Source organism: Myotis davidii, unplaced genomic scaffold (genome assembly GCF_000327345.1).
Source record: "Myotis davidii unplaced genomic scaffold, ASM32734v1 scaffold125, whole genome shotgun sequence".
In the NCBI taxonomy this organism is placed as follows: Eukaryota; Metazoa; Chordata; class Mammalia; order Chiroptera; family Vespertilionidae; genus Myotis; species Myotis davidii.
The window spans coordinates 3685981-3704999 of NW_006299390.1; the positions used below are offsets into that span (position 1 = coordinate 3685981).

The window sequence follows — 19019 nt, forward strand, 5'->3', positions numbered from 1 at the left end:
CGGTCCACAGGCCAATACTCTGTCCACTGAGCCAAACCGGTTACAGCCATACTCAATTCTTAGATGGCTTGGGCAGATAGATGCTCTAGGAGTTCAGTTAAAATTAAAATATGGCATATTCTGTAAAAGTCATAACAACAAGCCCTAGCCAGTTTGCCTCATTGGATAGGGCGTCAGCCTGTGAACCAGGTTCAGTTCCAGTCAAAGGAACATAAATTGGTTGCAAGCCCAACCCTGGTCGGGGTGCATGTGGGAGGCAACCAATTGATGTGTCTTCCTTACATCAATGTTTCTCTCTGTCTCTCCGATTCCCTTCCATTCTCTCCAGAAATCAGTGGGAAATATCCTCATGTGAGGATTAACAACAACAAAAAGTCATAACAACAAAGTCTATTTTAAGCTCTGAATATAGTGATTATAATGAATTTTCTTTATTTGGTAGAATCTTTAGAGCTTTTCAAATGATAGATTATAATAGCCCAAGGGGAGTTTAAAATTACTGATTTAATAGGGATTCTTGTTGCCAAATTTGCTCTAGAAATCTATTAATCTCCCAAGAAGGTGATAAGTACTTATTAGAAGCTTGTTTAAGAAATTTGGTCTACTCTCCAGAACAATGAACAATGAGGATATTTTTAAAACTCTTCTGAAAAATTAGTGCTAATTATAGAATATTCAGTGCAAGTTATTAGCACCACAGATTTGATAGACCTCCCCCAAAAGAGAGCTATAAATTACATAAAATAACAATTCTGAAATTAAATAAGGCCTGTCACTATATATCATAATTGTACATTTTCATTTTTATAAGAAAAGAAAAATGTATTATGCATTAAATATTGAAGGACATGACCTCTAGACTTTCAACTCTGAGTTACTGTGTTTTTAGGAAATTTTAATATATATTTTAATATTTATATTTAAATGTATATACATATATTTATATTCAAACTATGTATTTATTTAAATATACACATATTTAAATGGGGATCAAGCCTGCAACCCGGGCATGTGCCCCAATGGGAATCGAACCATGACCTCCTAGTTCATAGGCCAATGTTAGACCACTGAGCTATGCCGCCAGGCAATACATTTTATTTTAAATATTCATATTTATAGGCCCCTAAAATTGCTAGTTGTGCATCTCCTGTAGCGTTGGGTATTTTTATCTTTAAATTTGATTATTTAAAAGGTTGGTAAAGAAAATGCACAACAGGGGGTGATGGTGAGGGATGATTGGGGGGTTGGTAATGGGGGGATAAGGACACATGGAATACCTTAACCAATAAAGAAAAAAAAAGAAAAGAAAATGCTGCAAGTGATGATTATCTTCCAATATTCTCATTGTTTCCCCATGGAGATTGGGCAGTGGTGTGGCTGAGATTGGCATTCGGTGCTCTTGTATTTGGTAGAGAACAGAAGAGATGTGCGGGGTCTTGCAGGCTGTTAGAGTGACACAGGGACTGTAGTGAGCTGACTAGAAGTTGAGGGACTCACTGAACACGGTGGAAGAAGGGATCAAGGGAAATGATATTTTTAAAGATAAATTCCAGGGAACTGCTGGCCAAGTGACCAAGGTTCCAACTGGAAACAGGAAAGTAGTTTGTCCTAAAGAAGTTAAATAAAAGTGCTTAACTATGGACTAAAGGGTTGGAATAGAGAGCACAAGCCAGAGAAGGAATGAATTTGACTATCAGGCCCATAAAGCAGGCTGTCCCCTGGAAAGAGATTAAAGGCTACCATCAGATTTATGAATCGGATCAATGACGATTTAATGTGATGGTTAAACACAAGGATTCTACACTCTGTGTGGGTCTGAATCCTGACCTTACCACCAGTTGTCTGATGTTAGGTAAATCACACAATAGTTCTGTGTCCCAGGAAAATGGGGATAATGGCATCTAACTTGGAGGGCTGTTGTCAGGATTCAGTTAATATGTGTGGAGAACTTACAACAGTGCCTAGCAGGGAGTAAATTTCAATTCATCAAAGAAGTGTTATAATAATAACAATAATATATAAGGTTTATATATACACATACCAGTCACATTATTACTACTCCTTTGGATTTTCCCATGCAGAAGATTTCACATAATGACACTGACCACATGGTATGCTCTGCAAGTCAGTTTCTAACTCCTGAGCCTTTTCTTCAAACATTAGATAATGAGAACATGTAAAGGCCCAATGCTCTGGTTGAATTGATGAAGCCTGGAGCACTCCTTGCTGCCCCTCCCCTGACTCCTATGGAACACATTTTGAAAACTACTACTAATGCAGAGGAAAGGATCCAAGGCTTGAAATCAAAACCTGGAGTCAGCTTCTATCTGCCATCAACAGTTTGTGTGACACTGAGCAGGCCCTCACTATGCCTCAGTTTCCTGATTCATATGCTGTGTAAGAGTTATACTAGTTCAGTGGTTCTCAAACTCTGCCTCTTTAAAACCCTAAGAGTCCCAGAGAAGTGCACCAGGAAGTTGGGGGAATGGGTGATGGGAAGCATGCTGGATGAGGAAAGGGAACCTAACAACTTCAAAAGCTAGGACTTCTCTGTATCATATATTGGAATTCCATAATATTTTGTTTGAAGGATGAGAACCACTGCTGAAGAAATTTTCACTAGGTAATAAAAGTTTCTTTGGTTTCAATTATTCTCTAGTTTCTCAGAAATTTATTCATTGAACCAAAGTAGCATAAGAACATGAATGAAAGCAACAAATCCTAAATATGAGAAACCTGAGTAATAGGGAGAGCAAGAAAGTGGACTATTCATAAGGTGCCGTGCAGTGACTGAGATATTTGAATATCTCCGATACCCAGGGAAAAGGCAAAACCTCTGAATTTTATCTAGATATTCTTGCCTCATTGTGTTCATGGAGAGCATAGACTGGAATAATGACAAGGAGAAATCCTATCTAATAAAAGAGAAACATGGTAATTGGCGTACGACCGCTACCCTTCCCATTGGCTAATCAGAGAGATATGCAAATTAACTGTCAGCCAAGATGGCGGCCAGCAGCCAGGCAGCTTGAAACTAACATGAGGCTTGCTTGCTTCAGTGACAGAGGACTCCCCGCATGCCACTGCAGGCCTCTAAGCCAGGAGTTTAAGAAACATAGTAACAAATAGAAGCTAAACAAAATCCCAGAAACCAGCTTTAGTCCCGGGCTTCAGCCAGCAGAATTGCAACATTGTAAACAAAGGCCAGAACCTTACTTTCAGCAGCGGAAGCCTAAGAGCTGGAGCCAAGCCTCAAAGCTAAAGCTGGCCCAGAATAAAAAAAAAAAAAAGAAAAAAAGGAGCGGTTGGGAGCTTCAGTCCCCTGCCAGCCTGAAAACAGCCCGCACCCAGGCTGGCCAGGCACCCCAGGGGGGACCCCCACCCTGAAGGGGGTGTGACAGATGCAAACAGCCATCATCCCCTCCCCCAGGCTGGCCAGGCCCCCCAGTGGGGACCCCCTCCCTGATCCAGGACACCCTTCAGGGCAAACCAGTCAGCCCCAACCCATGCACCAGGCCTCTATCCTGTATAGTAAAAGGGTAATATCCCTCCCAGCACCGGGATCAGCGTGACAAGGGGCAGCGCCGAAACCCCCTGATCACCCTGCGGCTCTGTGTGTGACAGGGGGCAGTGCCCCAACTCCCCTATCGGCCCTACTCTCTGAGTGACAGGGGGGAGCTCCTCAACCCCCTGATGGGCCCTGCTCTGTGCGTGACGGGGTGGCACTGCAAACTCCCCATCGACTCTGCCTTGAGTGCGACAGAGGGTCGTGACCCAACCCCCCAATCGGCCCTACCCTGAGCGTGACTGAGGGTGGCATTGCAACCTCCCAATCCGCCCTGCTCTGTGCATGACAGGGGACAGCACCCCAACTCCCCAATCGACCCTGCTTTGAGCCTGACCAGGGGCTGCACCTAGGGATTAGGCCTGCCCTCTGCCACCCGGGAGCAGGCCTAAGCCAGCAGGTCATTATCTCCCGAGGGGTCCCAGATTGCGAGAGGGCACAGGCTGTGCTGAGGGACCCCCCTCCTCCCCGAGTACACAAATTTTTGTGCACCGGGCCTCTAGTCTATATATATAAAAGACTAAGTGATCAAACGACTGGTTGCTATGGTGTGCACTGACCACCAGGGAGCAGACGCTCAATGCAGGAGCTGCCCCCTGGTGGTCAGTGTGCTCACAGTGGGAGCGCCACTCAGCTGACCGACTGGTGCCAGAGGCAGGGCTCAAGGCTGGCCAGCACAGCTCGGAACTGATTGGGTGCAAGCCCACGGCGGGTGCAGCAGGGCCGGGATGAGCAGGAGCAGCAGGCAATGTTGGATTGCAGGCCACACCAGGGACCCCACCGGTGCACGAATCCATGCACCTGGCCTCTAATATTACAATAAGAATACTATACAGATTCAATCAGAAGACAATTAAAAGGGACAATTATTAAACTCTATACACTAGAGGACTTTTCCTGGTGGTTAGTAGTTTCAGAAAATATGTCCCTTTCAAAGATAATGTCAAATTAAAATTCTACATTTCTGATTGCTATGCTGTTAGAAGTGTATGTGAGCTCAGATGCTCCTGACTTGATTGCCATTTTAACAATGAAATGTTTTGAGGTAAATTGAGTTCACATGTTCCCTGTGGATGTAAAACCTATGATTGATGAGTCTGTAGGCCATCCTTATAGCTTGGATTGGCCTTATATTTAATCTTCCTCAGCTTCAGCTTGCTAAGAGCAAAGCAAAACCTGTAAACATATGTGCATATAGACAGGGAGGAGTAGCATCTGTTTATCAGCAATTTTGGTAATGATTAACATTTAACAACAAGGGCTGATTACCCTTATCTCCTTTACATATGGTGTGAGTTGAAGGCTGGCCACTGATTTTTCTCTCCAATTATAACTCCCTTCCACCATTCAGACTCGCCATTGTGTGTGTGTGTGTGTGTACATGTGCACTAAAGTATGATATTTTAAGTTTCATTGCTGAAATATGTTAGCTTGGAGCAACTTCACCCATTAACACTTCAACATGTATTAGTTTATCAGATTACTTTCTGAGAGCTGGGTCCTAGGAGACTTGATACTGGTGACAGTAGTAATTCAGTGGGGGATAGAGATCAGAAAAGCCTGCAGCATGGAGGAGGAAGGTATATCCACATGGAGACCATGAGCTCCCATTGGGCCCCACAAAGGACAAGATGTGGACTGAGGGGTGCACATGTGGAGGGGAAATGCAGAGGCCAAGCTTTGCCTTCTTGTGACCAAGCACAGTGCCTTGCACATAACCCATCCTCAGTAAGTGATGGTTGAATCAAATTACTTTTGCCCTTGGGTAGTTTTGTCTAGAATAAAGTTGAGATTCAATGTTAATATATTTTAGTTATTGAAAAGATCAGGTTTCTTAAATTAAAGCAACATGATTTTCTGTTTTGAATTTGTTTCAATAATACATTTTGTGCCAGAAAAATCATTTTTAAGGAAAAACACTTTGAATATAAGGCATAAATAATTCTTCCTTTGTTAAGACAGCTCCTATTCTAGCCATTGAATAACACATCTGCTACAAGGATATTATTATTATTTTTTTTACCAGTCTCTGTGCACAGCTCTGATTAGAGGAAGTAAAAGATACATATCTCCTTCAAATGGTGAATTAGACTCAGTAAAGGTATATTTTATTATCACAGATTTTGTAATTATGAAAACTTCGAATAGCCCTCTTTTAAAAAATACTTTAAAATATAATTCTCCTCTCACCTCTCTATATGTTATGGTGACTGTTGATTTCAGGACAAAAAGTGCATTAAGAGCATCTTTTTCCAGTGCTAATATCATTATTGCTGCACAAAACATTTTATATCAAGGCCTGCTGAAGAAGAAATTTTAACAAGCACTTTTTCCATGCTTTTTCTTCTATCCAGGATTTGCTCACATCTATGGTTTTCAAAGTAAGCCCACAAATGCTAGAATAGCTTTACAAAGTATAACCAGAAGATAATTCATAACCCAGGTGCCTTAGTTTAAGCCTTCACTCTATTGTTAATTTTTTTTATTGTTCGGATGTACTGTTTTGAAAAATCATGTCCACAGAATAATGAAGGTTTTAAAAGTTAAAAAAAAAACATAAGTTATCACCAAACTTACTATAAGATTTGGATTAACCTTTTCCTTTTCATTTGCTACAATAGCTTTACAAAGTATAACCAGAAGATAATTCATAACCCAGGTGCCTTAGTTTAAGCCTTCACTCTATTGTTAATTTTTTTCATTGTTCAGATGTAATAATGTTTTAAAAAATCATGTCCACAGAATAATGGTTTTAAAAGTTAAAAAATACATAAGTTATCACCAAAATTATTATAAGATTTGGATTAACCTTTTCCTTTTCATTTCCAGGGCTACAGCAACACACAGGGGCCAGATTATCTTCAAAGATGCTTTAGCCCAGCAGTTGTGTGAACAAGGAGGTAAGAATCTTTTACTTCTCCGTGTTGGTTGTATCAAAATTATTTATGGTAGGTCCTACGTACTATGTGCTAAGTAAGTATTTCATTAATATTGCATGATCATGATGCTTTGGAATTACTGACCCCTTCAGACCATAATTAGTAATTATTGATAAAGATCTGTAGACTTAAAAATATTAAGTGTGAACAAAAAAAACAAGAAATTATCTTTTCATAATTGTTTTCTAATGAATTACAGTTAGTAATTCTGCTTTATGATTGCCTCATACACATTACAGCTCTCACCCACACCAAACTCTGACAGATGCACATGCATATGTGTGTACACACACATGCACACACATGCACACTGAAGGGTGAAAGCCAGGACCCATGCCTTCACACAAAGTTGATCCCTCTACCTCTTGCGCTGCCACCTGACTTTGTGTCTTCATGTAGCATTTCCCACTTCACATGGATTTTCTTCTGAAAAGTGATGGATGCCACCTTTGAGAGACCAAGCTCCTCAAGTACAGGAACCAAGCCTCTGTGCTCTTTGGTTCCCCAGGACCTGGCATTGTACCTGGCATGTGACAGCCACTCAGAAAATGTTGATAGAATAAATACAAGTGTTTCTGAGGCACACTTTTCTTTCTCTGTTTAAGCATCTTGACAGTGGATATGTCTGAGCCAGTTTTTGTAAGTGTGATGCCCTCTTCACCATCAGCATAGGTATATCACCATTTTTTTGCTTACAGATTTATATTTTGGGGAAATTTATTAATTTAGGAATTACATTATTGAGTTTAAAGGAAATTTCTACTATCTGCTAAAGAAAATCTAATGGACTTAGAGGAAAATTTATATTGTTTTTTGAAAAGCATAAGAAGATACCATTTATTACTTATAGTAATATATACATCATCAGTATGGCTTTATCTAAGCAATGTGATACTTGATGGTTATTACTGGCAAACTGCTGCTAGTTTACATGCATGGCTCTTGAATGAGAAAGCCCTATTCTAATTATAGTTTCAAAAACATCATCAGTGTTCTTGGGTTTAACAGATTTTATTCTGTAACTTTTGAGAATGAAAAATGTGATTGCCTTCATAGTAGGCTTGAGAAATCTATCACAATGTAAATATGTTTCAGACTATGAAAATGTTCACATTATTGAAAATATAGAACACCATATAGCAGTGAACATAATACCCTAAAGACTGCACAGTACCAGGAAATCATGTCTGATTTTAACACTTATCTTTACCTAAAAGCTATTTTTTTTTTAAATCCTGGGATTTTAAAAATATTTTATAATATAAATGAATAGTTGGGAATGGGATACACAGGGTGGGTGAAAGTAGATTTACAGTTATATGTATTGAATATAATACAGTAATCTATACTAATAATAGAGGAATATGTAAATTGGCCAGGACGCCATCACATAATGACCAATCAGAATGGGGGCAGGGCCATGGCAGAGAGCTCTCAGCATGCCTTTAACAGGGGTCAAAGGGCGCAGAGAGGAAGAGAGAGCAAATAGGCAGTTAGGGGGATCAGGCCAGGAGAGCAGATAGGCAGTTAGGGGGATCAGGCCAGGAAGGGAGCACAGATAGGCAGTTAGGGCGATCAGGCCGGCAGGGGAGGGCAGATAGGCAGTTAGGGTGATCAGGCCAAGAGGGGAGAGCAATTAGGGTGATCAGGCTGGCAGGGGAGAGCAGTTAGGCAGGTAGGGGATCAGGCCAGGAGGGAAGAGCAGTTAGGGGGATCAGGCCAGCAGAGGAGTAGTTAGGAGCATCAGGCAGGCAGGCAGGTGAGTGGTTAGGAGCCAGTGGTTCCGGATTGTGAAAGGGATCCCAGATTGGAGAGGGTGCAGGCCAGGCTGAGGGGACCACCTCTGCCCCCTCCCCCATGCATGAATTTCATGCACCGGGCCTCTAGTTAATAAATAATAAAAGAAGAATAAACTTTGTTTCATGTACTCACAACTGTAAACCTACTTGTGTCCCACCCTGTAAAGACTGAGGATGAGGAATAATATTTGAATTTATGCTCTGGTCTTAGAACCATGGAGTCCTTATCTGAAAATTAGTGATGAGGCCAATAAAGTTAACTTGACAAGATACACACTACTCCCAAGTGGCCAGAGTAGAATCCAAAAGTCTGGACTCACAGCCCAATGTTGGTTTCATTATGCCAAGTGGATTCTTAAATTTAAAAAAAAAAATTAAACTCTCAGAAACCACAACCTCAATAAACAAGATCACCATTACTGCCTTCATCCTGGAACACCTAGGAGAGAATACATACTTTTTGGAGCCCTGGTAAAACAAAAGTCGCAAGTGCAGGGCTGATGTGAGTGTATCAGCATGGCCACTGCTGGTTCAACAGTGCACACACATCATGGTGGAGGTGGGGCAGAGAGAATAATGGCGTGCATGTATATTTGCTGGCCTGGGAGCTTCTTGGCATTCCCTCTTCAAACGCATACATCGATTATTTAGCAAGGCCAGATGGCAGGCTTAAACAGCTGACAACAGTCATGCCCTATAGTGCCCCCAAAGAGTGCATGCCATTTATAAGCCATGCTGGAATTCTCTGTTGTTGGGATGATGGAAGTGGATATAACCAAAAGCAAATGTTTTATGTCAGGAGGAAAGGGGTCAGGCGTACAGCTGGAGCAGAAAACCTTGGCTGCCTTCTGCCAGCTCAGCAGTGTTTCTGCTGTTCATCACCCTGAGTGGTAGAAAGTGAGTGGTAGAAAGTGTGGCTGTGTTCTCTACGGGCCTTCGGGTCACAGTGGTGGGCAGTGTATCTCTGCCATTCAGACTCCAAAGTCTTTGGAATTTTTCAATCCTTTTGTGCTAAGAGTTGGTGACATTTTATTTAAACTCTGAGATGGAGGGAGATCAAAAGTTCTGTAAGCACGTCCACAGAGTGAATGAGGTGTTAAACCTACCTCAATTTTTTTCAGCATTTCAAGAATACCTATTAATGTGAGCTGATTGATATGTTAACTAGCTTGGTTTTTGGCGATTATTTCACAGTGTCATCTACCTTAAATATATGCAATTTTTATTTGTTAATTATACCTCAATGAAGCTGGGTGGAAAATAGCTTTTCTACTCAACTATTGTATGAACTGTAGATCAGATCTACCCAAATCTTCCCTTGGCTATCCTTGGTTATTCAGTAGCTTATCTGACTAAATAATCTTTTCACTACCCTGAAATGCATTTTTAAAAAATTTATTCAGCCTAAACATTGTCAGAATTGACTAATAGTCAGAATTGGATTTTACCGTATCTACTTTAATGGTTGAAGTGAAAAAATAATGAGTAATATGCTTGACTTGAATTTGTCCAATGTTAAAACGTTTGCTAGTCAAAGTCATCTGTTTTCCCCATGGCTGTTTTGTAGCTTACAATCCAGTTTAGCAGTTATCTTGCTTTGCTGGCATCCCTGCACATTGTAATGTACAGACAAAGGGAGCTGAGTTAGCAGGCTCAGACAAAACCGTCCAGGAACCTTGCTTCAAGTTCTCACAAACTGCCCAACAGGGGAAAGAACTGGGGCCCTCCTAGGGCAGTGGCTGGCAAAATGTCCCCAAGTGATCCTTACAACAGACAAGATTAAGGGGAATGACAAAGAGGCTACTCCCCAGGGCCACACTAAAATGTCTTGCTACTGGCTGTAGGTGGGTCTGACTACTTTTTTTAATTTTCTAAAGAACAGTGTTTTGGACTGGTGCTGTTTTCCCCAAGATGACTGAACATATATTTAAACAGCTTGCTTTTCAATCTTCGGAGCTATATACATTTCCACCTGACAGCTTTATCTAGTCCAAAGTCAAAACATCAAGATTTATGCCTGAGAAGAATTTGACATTGAGTGGTTTTGGATGCTCATAGAAGTATGTTTTCTACTCAAGCTGCTATGTAATCTCCTGAATTCCCCCATATTTTGAAGGACAAAGTCTAAGTTTGGAAGGGCGGCGAAGCTGTGGTTAAACACTTTTCATTACGATTCTATTTTGGCTTGTGAAATATTACTTCATGAAACCTATTAATATGACCTTGTTTTTATACTTGAAGATTCAGTTGTTCAATGTAATACAGATTTCCACATTGGTTTTTTTTTTAAGAGTTAGAATTCATTAATATTAATTAATACTTATTGTGCTGTGTCCCCAGGGGGCATATGTGGAACTCTGTATGAGAGTTATGTGGCAATTTCACATACTTTTCTTAAATATCTTATAATATAGATATGTTTAGTCCAAACCCAGGAGAGAAACTCCAAAACACATTTATAGAAAAATATAAACTCAGTGGACTGGAAGTCATGCCATCTCCTCTGAGGACTTGGTCAACAGTTTGTCCTCTCTTTTCCAAATCATCAGCTTTTCCTTTTCACCATCCCTGCTCAGAGAGTCAGTAATGCAAGGTGGTTAACAGCATGGGGCTTGGCAGTATCTACATTGGGGTTCAAACTTCTGTTCTGGAACTTTCTGGCTATGAAATCTCAATTATTTTACTGCAAAATAGGCAAAATAACAGTACTTACTTTTTTAGTTATCTCATATAATTTTCAAGAACCCAGCACAATAGTCTGTGCCCAGAAGGAATGCAGTAAAGTTCTGAGGATTAAATGCAATAATGACATGCATAGGATGATAGCTAGCAAATGAATACCTTATAAATATTAGCTATCATTATTATTATTAGGCACTTACATTTGGATGTCACTTACATACCTTGAACTCAATATATTCGAAACTGAATTTGACTTTTCCCCAAATTTGGACCCTTTTATTACAGTTCTGGTTAGGGACTAAATGGAGACTTAGATAAACATTACTTTCCTTTCACCCATCTCTATACTCAGTGCGTCTAAGACTAATTTATCTCACCTTATCTTCTTAACACCTCTTAAGCCATCACTGCTCTTTCCACACCTACCGCATTTCTTTGTTTCAGGCCTGCCGCATATCTGTCAAAGTGTTCTTAAACACAAACCTCATTTTTTAGCTGCCAGCCTCATTTGCCCCGTTTAGCCTGGCATTCAAGGCTACCCATGATCTGATGCTGCTTCTCTCTCTCCTACTTCATCTCTGCGTTCAGGCTCTCTCCACACTGCCCACTCTCAGCTAGCACTGAAATCTCTACTTCAGCTGTCATAAGCCCTGATTTCATCAAACATGCCATCCTATCTTCTATCTCTGTGGCTTATCTGTAGCTTATACATGCCAATTCCCTTCCCTCGAATACCCTCCTCATCACCTCTTCCTGTGTCTTACCCATGAAATTGTATTTATCCTTAAAGATCCAGCTCAAGTCTCTCCTCCTCTGCCATCGTTATTTTTATCAATATCCCACCTGTACTTACTAATTGAATTTAGTTGACCATATTGCACTGTCATGTGTTAACTTCTACATGTATTTCCTACTGTATTTCGAACCCTTTTGATTCAGCAAAGATTGGATTATTTTTATATTCCCAGAGCCAGGCACAGTGCCTGGCACTCAAATATTGGTTGTTGTGGGAATGAGTGAACCACGTACAGCAGGTGTACCTTTCCAGAATTGTCTAATTACTATTATTTCTTTAGTTTTTAATTTTTAAATTATTTTTATTTTTTGTTAATTCTTACCCGAGGATATTTTTCCATTGATATTTAGGGAGAGTGGAAAAGAGAAGGAAAGACAGAGAGAAATATTGATGTGAGAGAAATACATCGATGGTTGCCTTCTGCATGCCCTGACCAGGGCCCGGGATGGGAAGGAGCCTGCAACCAAAGTACTTGCCCTTGACCGGAATCAAACCTGGACCCTTTGGTCCACAGGCCGACACTCTATCGAAGATTGAGCCGAACCTGCTAGGTCACTATTATTTCTTTAATTGCTAGCCAACCTACACCTCCTGCACACCCGGAACTGTTTTTACAATTGTATTGAGACATTATGTACCTTTTCCTTCTCCACTGATGGACTTTATTAGGAAAAGCCCTACAAAATTCACAGTTAGATGTTATTTCAAATGATGTTTATTGCATTGCTCAGTGTCCCCTTTCTAAGAAACCACAGGAGAAACTTTTTCCAAGTCTCTGTACCTGAAATAGCTGCCTTTTTTCCTGAGCAATATGTGTTCTTTCATGTTACAAACTCTTCTATTTCTGTAAGCTTCAGGACCAAACTGAAGATGTCACCGCATTCATGTTGCATACTTATCTCAACTGGATGCAATTTTTTTTTCTGACCCTCATTTGTCATTATCTTTAATTTTTCTACCTTATGGTCTTATTTGATTGTCTGCCCTTTTTCGTTAGCTGCCTCTATTTTAGAACAAGACAAATTGTACAATTTATTCTTAGGTACGTAAAGGAAAGTGGAAAGTAAGGTAGGATGAAGATGATAACATGTGTACCGGTGACTAAGAGAGGAGGGAACAGAGGAGAACACTGGGACATTAGAATTGTCTAACAACGATTCTAGGATTAATGTCTTGCTGAAGTTATTAGTACCCAATCAACTAACATTTTTTGAGCAACTATGTGTTAGGCATAGGGGTACAGAGATATATTAAATGGAGTCTCTAGTCACAGGAACTCATAGTATAATCAACTCTAATTTCCACTCTGGCCTTTAGGATTGAGACATAGAGAGGACACCATTTCCCAAAAGGGACCTCTTCCCCAGCCAACAGGAAATGAACTCTCATAGAGTATAGATAAGCTTTCATGGCAAATGCCTCTATCTACAGATGGCTTAAGTGGCTAGAAGAATATTGCTCAGTCATAAACCAGTCGGAGGGCAGGTGGTCCAGGGGTGGAGTGGGTCTACTGGGTACAACATTTAGCTTCCATACGCAGGGCCACGCTGGCTACTCCAGCACTCACAGGTCCCTGCAACAGGAAGCATGCCCATGGGTCACTTCTCCTCACCTTCCTATGGACAGGACTTGATTCCTTTGTTACAGGAAGCTTCAGAGGACACAGAATATTCTAACTGGGGTCCCCAATCCAGTTAAAATAAAGAAGGGGGGAATAGGTGTCGGTAGACCGCTAGCAAATTTCTGCTAACATTAGCAACAAGGTTTCTTCTTGTAGGAGTAGTATTGTTGTTGTTGTTATTATTATTAATATTTGATGATGATAATCTTGATTTTTCTTCCCATCTCTGGATGTTATTTAAAAGCCATGTATATATGCTTAGGCTATAGTTCAATTTATAGTTGCACTCCCTCTCCTCTGCTTCAACTGTGAACTTCATCTCTTCAAGTTCTCAGAGGTCCAAGATTGAAAAAAGATTGCTACACAGTAATATTTTTAAAAATAACAACTCACCAGCAAGTCAGGTGGTATATTTTGTATTCTGATTTTCTCACTAAAAACTTATACTTATATCATGGGCAAATTTTTGAAATATGTATGGATGTCTCCCCAGAAAAGATGAGGGCATGCGCATAGCAAAAAAAAAAAAAAAAGAGTCATAAGTTTTAGTGTTTAAAATCTTATTATTGACAGCTCATAAAAGAATAAATTTTATCTGAAAGAGTTCACTGTTCCCCATTTGTAGATTATAAAGATATATTTTATTTTTCCTCCTATTTCATTTATTTTATAAAGCGGGAGATGATAAGTTGTTATGTGACACAAATCAAATTGAGATGGGAAATGGAGGAGGATGGGAAGTGGAAAAATACTTCCTAATATTGCTGGTTCTGTGTATAATTTAGCTGTCTTTAAATATTAAGTAATCTTTTATACTGAACATAAGTATATTCCAGAACACGGGGAGAACTATTTTCACTCTAAATTTATAACATTTTTAGAAGCTTAATTATCATACTTGAAGGTCAAATGGTGTTTTATTGCAATAAAATACAAAAAGTAATAAAGAAATTATTCCTGGGGAGATGAAAATCTAGGTTCATAGCTCATTAAATGGTAACTTCACGGGCCATGTCTAATTTGTCATATTTATCTGTGGAAGTTTTATACATTTGAATTTCAAATTAGGTGAAGAGATACCTGAGGCAAAACTACCTAGGGTCTTTGAATGCTAAAACGATTCAGGAGATATAATTCCCATCACATAATACCTTTATTTGTGAGAAGTGTCTGTCTGGCTGAAAGCCTTCTCTTTTTTATTTTAAGTAATCAATAATATTAACACAAAGCTCACTAACCACTTCTTTAACTCGTTTTTTAGGCACCCCTTTTTATTTTTCTGTCCAACATATAGAAATCTTCATTCTTTGTACTGAATAAATTGTTGAACAAGTTGGCTGAAATATGTTTTGGAGTTACATGATTACTTAAAAGTTTTCTTCCAAAATAAGTCAGTTAAAAGAAGAATACTTTCACCAAAAGAACAACCTTTGGGGGAATTAAACACGACTTAATTCTTTCTAATGTGACCTCATGATCTTCAGGAAAACAGTTTTTGCCCACTGAGTATGATGTTGGCTGTAGGTCTGTTATACATTTGGCCTTTATTAGGTTGAGGTATGCTTCCTCTATTCCCACTTTGCTGAGAGTTTTTATCATAAATGGCTGCTGGATTTTATCAAATGCTTTTTCTGCATCTATTGATATGATCATGTGATTTTTTATCCTTCATTTTGTTTATGTGGTGTATCACATGTATTGATTTCTGAATATTGTACCAACCTTGCATCCCCAGAATAAATCCCACTTGATCAGGTGTATAATCTATTTACTGTATTGCTGGATCAGGTTTGCTAATATTTTATTGAAGATTTTAGTATCTAAGTTCATCAGGATTATTGGCCTATAATTTTCTTTCTTTGTAGTGTCTTTATCTGGTTTAGAATTAGGATAATCCTGGCCTCATAAAATGAGCTTGGAAGTCTTCCCTCCTCTTGAATTGTTTTGATTAGTTTGAGGAGGTAGGTGGTAGTCCTTTTTTTTGAATGTTTTCTAAAATTTGCCTGGGAAGCCATTCGGTCCAGGAATTTTGTTTGCTGGGAGTTTTTTACTACTGCTTTGATTTCAATAGTTGCAATTGGTCTATTCAGATTTTCTTATTCAGTTTTGGAAGATTGTATGTTTCTAGAAATTTATCCATTTTGGCCAGATTGTCTTTGTTGGCATATGGTTGTTCATAGTATTTTGTTATAATCCTTTGCATTTCTGTGATACAATGTGCAGATGATGTTTCATTGAGTTGTACACTTGAAACCGGTATGGTTTTGTGAACCAATGTCATCCCAATAAATTCAATTTAAAAATAAATAAAGATAATGCAATCTCATGAGATACTAGTGAGCTCAACTTCTGAAAGAGCATAAACACAGAAATGCTTTTTCAAATATGAAGTTTTTCTTTACTTTCAGCATGTAATTTGTCTCTTGGACAAATTGAATTGATGATGGGAAGAATTTAATATTGAGAAACCATATAATGGTCCATGTTTATGATATTTACTAAAAAACACCCAAATATTTAATCTATAATAATAAAAGCATAATATGCAAATTGACCAAACAACTAAACAGTGGAATGACTGTCCAGACAACCTTCTGGATGAAGTCGGGGCTGCAGGGCCGAGGCGGCCGGGACTGCGAAGGCCTACTCTTGCATGAATTTCGTGCATCAGACCTCTAGTCTATTATAAAGTGATTAAGAAAAGCACAACTGTGAGCTCCAGGATCCAAATGAAATCATAGAAGCTATTATAGAATTGGAGGTGTTTGCTCCCTGTTTCAGTTTATAAAAACTTTCAGATCTTTATATCTGCAAAGCTCAGCTACTATTTTCTTGTCAATGTCATACAGGCAAATTATTAACTACATCTAGACTGTGAGATGCTCTAGATCAAGCATGTCAAACTCGCAGCCCATGGGTCGCATGAGGCCCACAGCGAATATTTTCGCGGCCCAGCCAATATGTAAGAAATGTTTTAATAAAAATTGTGTAACTTAATTTTTACAATATCCTGTTATACATAATTATTAATAACAACCTACAATGTTCACTAATAACTGATTATTATAATCGTGTTGCATTCGTTTCCCTTATGTGCCTTAAGCACAGGCACACCATTTCTCTCCACTAATGCTAGCAACGAATATTTTAGCAGCTGATTGCCATGTTGTTAGTCTTGTACTGACTTGTTTGGTGTCCGCAACAGGAAATATTTCCCTTTCGGAGAACAAGAAAAATAAGGTTTATTTGCATCACGCTTATTAATTTATGCAGTTATTCAGTGTCTGGTAAGTTAATGTTCAAGAAAAAATATTAATTTTTATTAAAATGTTCTATTATTTTATGTTAACAATTAGTCATTTATTTCAGACCTTTGTATTCAGCATGCCTCTATTGAAATAAACCTATGTCTCTATGAAAATTGAAGCTTTTGTTTTATTGTGGCCCACAGAAACTGTAAGAAACTTGTTAATAAAAATTTTGTAACTTAATTTTTACAATATCCTGTTACACATACTTATTAATAATGAACTACAATGTTCACTAATAACTGATTATTATAATCGTGTTGCATTCGTTTCCCTTATGTGCCTTAAGCACAGGCACACCATTTCTCTCCACTAATGCTAGCAACGAATATTTTAGCAGCTGATTGCCATGTTGTTAGTCTTGTACTGACTTGTTTGGTGTCCGCAACAGGAAATATTTCCCTTTCGGAGAACAAGAAAAATAAGGTTTATTTGCATCACGCTTATTAATGTATGCAGTTATTCAGTGTCTGTTAAGTTAATATTCAAGAGAAAATATTAATTTTTATTAAAATATTCTATAAATTTTATGTAAATGATTACTCATTTATTTCAGCCCTTTGTATTCAGCATGTCTCTATCAAAATAAACCTACATTTCTATGAAAATTGAAGCTTTTGTTTTTTGTGGCCCACATAAACTTAAACCTTATTTATTTGGTCCATGTTAGCCTTTGAGTTTGACATGCTTGCTCTAGATGATAGAGAAAATATAGTTAGTGAATGAAAGGTAATGTTCACTGGGTAACTCTGATGCCAAACAATGATAGATATTTGACATTTGTTGGGTTTAAAAGTTTGGGAAGGGATTGGTAAGTAGTTATCTATAATAATAAAAGCGTAATATGCTAATTAGACCAGATAGCCGAACAACCTTCTGGATGTCCTTCTGGACAACCTACTGGACGAAGCTGGGGCTGCAAGGGCCGAGGCAAGCCACCGCAGCTGTGAGGGCCAAGCCCCTTGCAAGAATTTTGTGCATCGGGCCTCTAGTTTTCATATAATGGTGGTCAGATTAACTCACACCGATTGGAAAATAATGAGCAATAAAAAAATATCTCAAATTCCCTGCCCCAACCCCCCCAATAAAGATATCCCTTAGAAAGGGACCTGCAACTGTTGTGACTTTAGAGCCAGGACCGACATATATGTGTTAACATATATGACCTAATTGCTTTTTTCCATTTGCTCAAGTGTCAGCACATTCTTTTTCTACTGTTATTTTAAACAAGTAGATACTATCCTTATTTAAAAAGACTAAGAAGCATGTTTTTCTTAGAAAATGTTGCTACTGAATCTACATGTTTTCATGGTAGGCCTACTTAGTCTTGTGATGTGAATTGCTTGTCTTCATGTGAATTGGGTCTTCTTACAATTGTTTCACATAATAATCATTCACCTTCATTACTCCTGGCATACTTGTCTTTATTAAATCTGCATTAGTATGGGTTTCTTGTATTCATTCAAAGCGGTTCCAGTCTTTTTCTTATGATAACTCAGGGAGTTTAGTAATTGGAAGAATAGCAGAGCTGAATAAAAAGGAAGCTCTACAAGGGATATATTTTTTTAAAACAAATTTTGAAGTATCTTATAAAAAACAGTGACTCAGAGAAACCAAGATGGCGGCATGGGTAAACACCTGAAATTGCTGTCTCGCACAACCACTTCAAAAATACAACTAAAAGACAAAACAAACATCATCCAGAACCACAGGAAGGCTGGCTGAGTGGAAATTCTACAACTAGAAGGAAAGAGAAAAGCACACTGAGACTCAGAGGAGGTGCGGAAGTAAAGTGCAGAGGTATGGAGGCGCACGCGGAAAGGGCTGGCAACTGAGGACGCGGTTGTCTTTTTCAATAGGGAGGGAGACACAAGCTCCTGACAGCCCTGACTCCAGTTCTGGGCAAGACTTTGGGGACCCAGACTCATACGGGGAGAAACTTGACTGTCTTGCAGAGGGCAGAACTCGTGGGTGGCTTTCTCTCAGAGATGCTTGCAGCAATTACCATGAGCCACTGAGACCCGGGACCTCTTAGGGCAGGGCTGAGGATCAGCCATAGCTGTTTGCTCCACCCTGTTGATTCCCTGAGACCCTGCCACACCCAAGCTGTGTGCAGAGGCTTTTGCATATGAATGACCTGGCCCTTTGCAATATAAAATTACCTAACAAACTGCAGCTGGGTCAGAGAGACCCAGATCATCCAAAAGAAGGCCCAAGGCCCCACAGCAGATTGGTTTGCTTCACAGCTGGGCCTCATCGGGGCACCTCCAAAGCTCAAACAAAGAATAGGAATCTGCAGATCTTTCCAT

At 39.2% G+C, this 19019-nt stretch overlaps 1 protein-coding gene across 1 annotated transcript in view; it reads left to right on the forward strand.

Moving 5' to 3' along the window:
• Positions 1 to 19019, forward strand: part of RELN (reelin) — a gene marked incomplete at its 5' end in the record, with an annotated part of 426427 nt that overhangs the window by 161273 nt on the left and 246135 nt on the right. The window contains one exon of the mRNA XM_015571214.1: positions 6395 to 6465. Coding sequence (XP_015426700.1) covers positions 6395 to 6465 — 71 coding nt within the window. The remainder of the gene's footprint in view (positions 1 to 6394; positions 6466 to 19019) is intronic.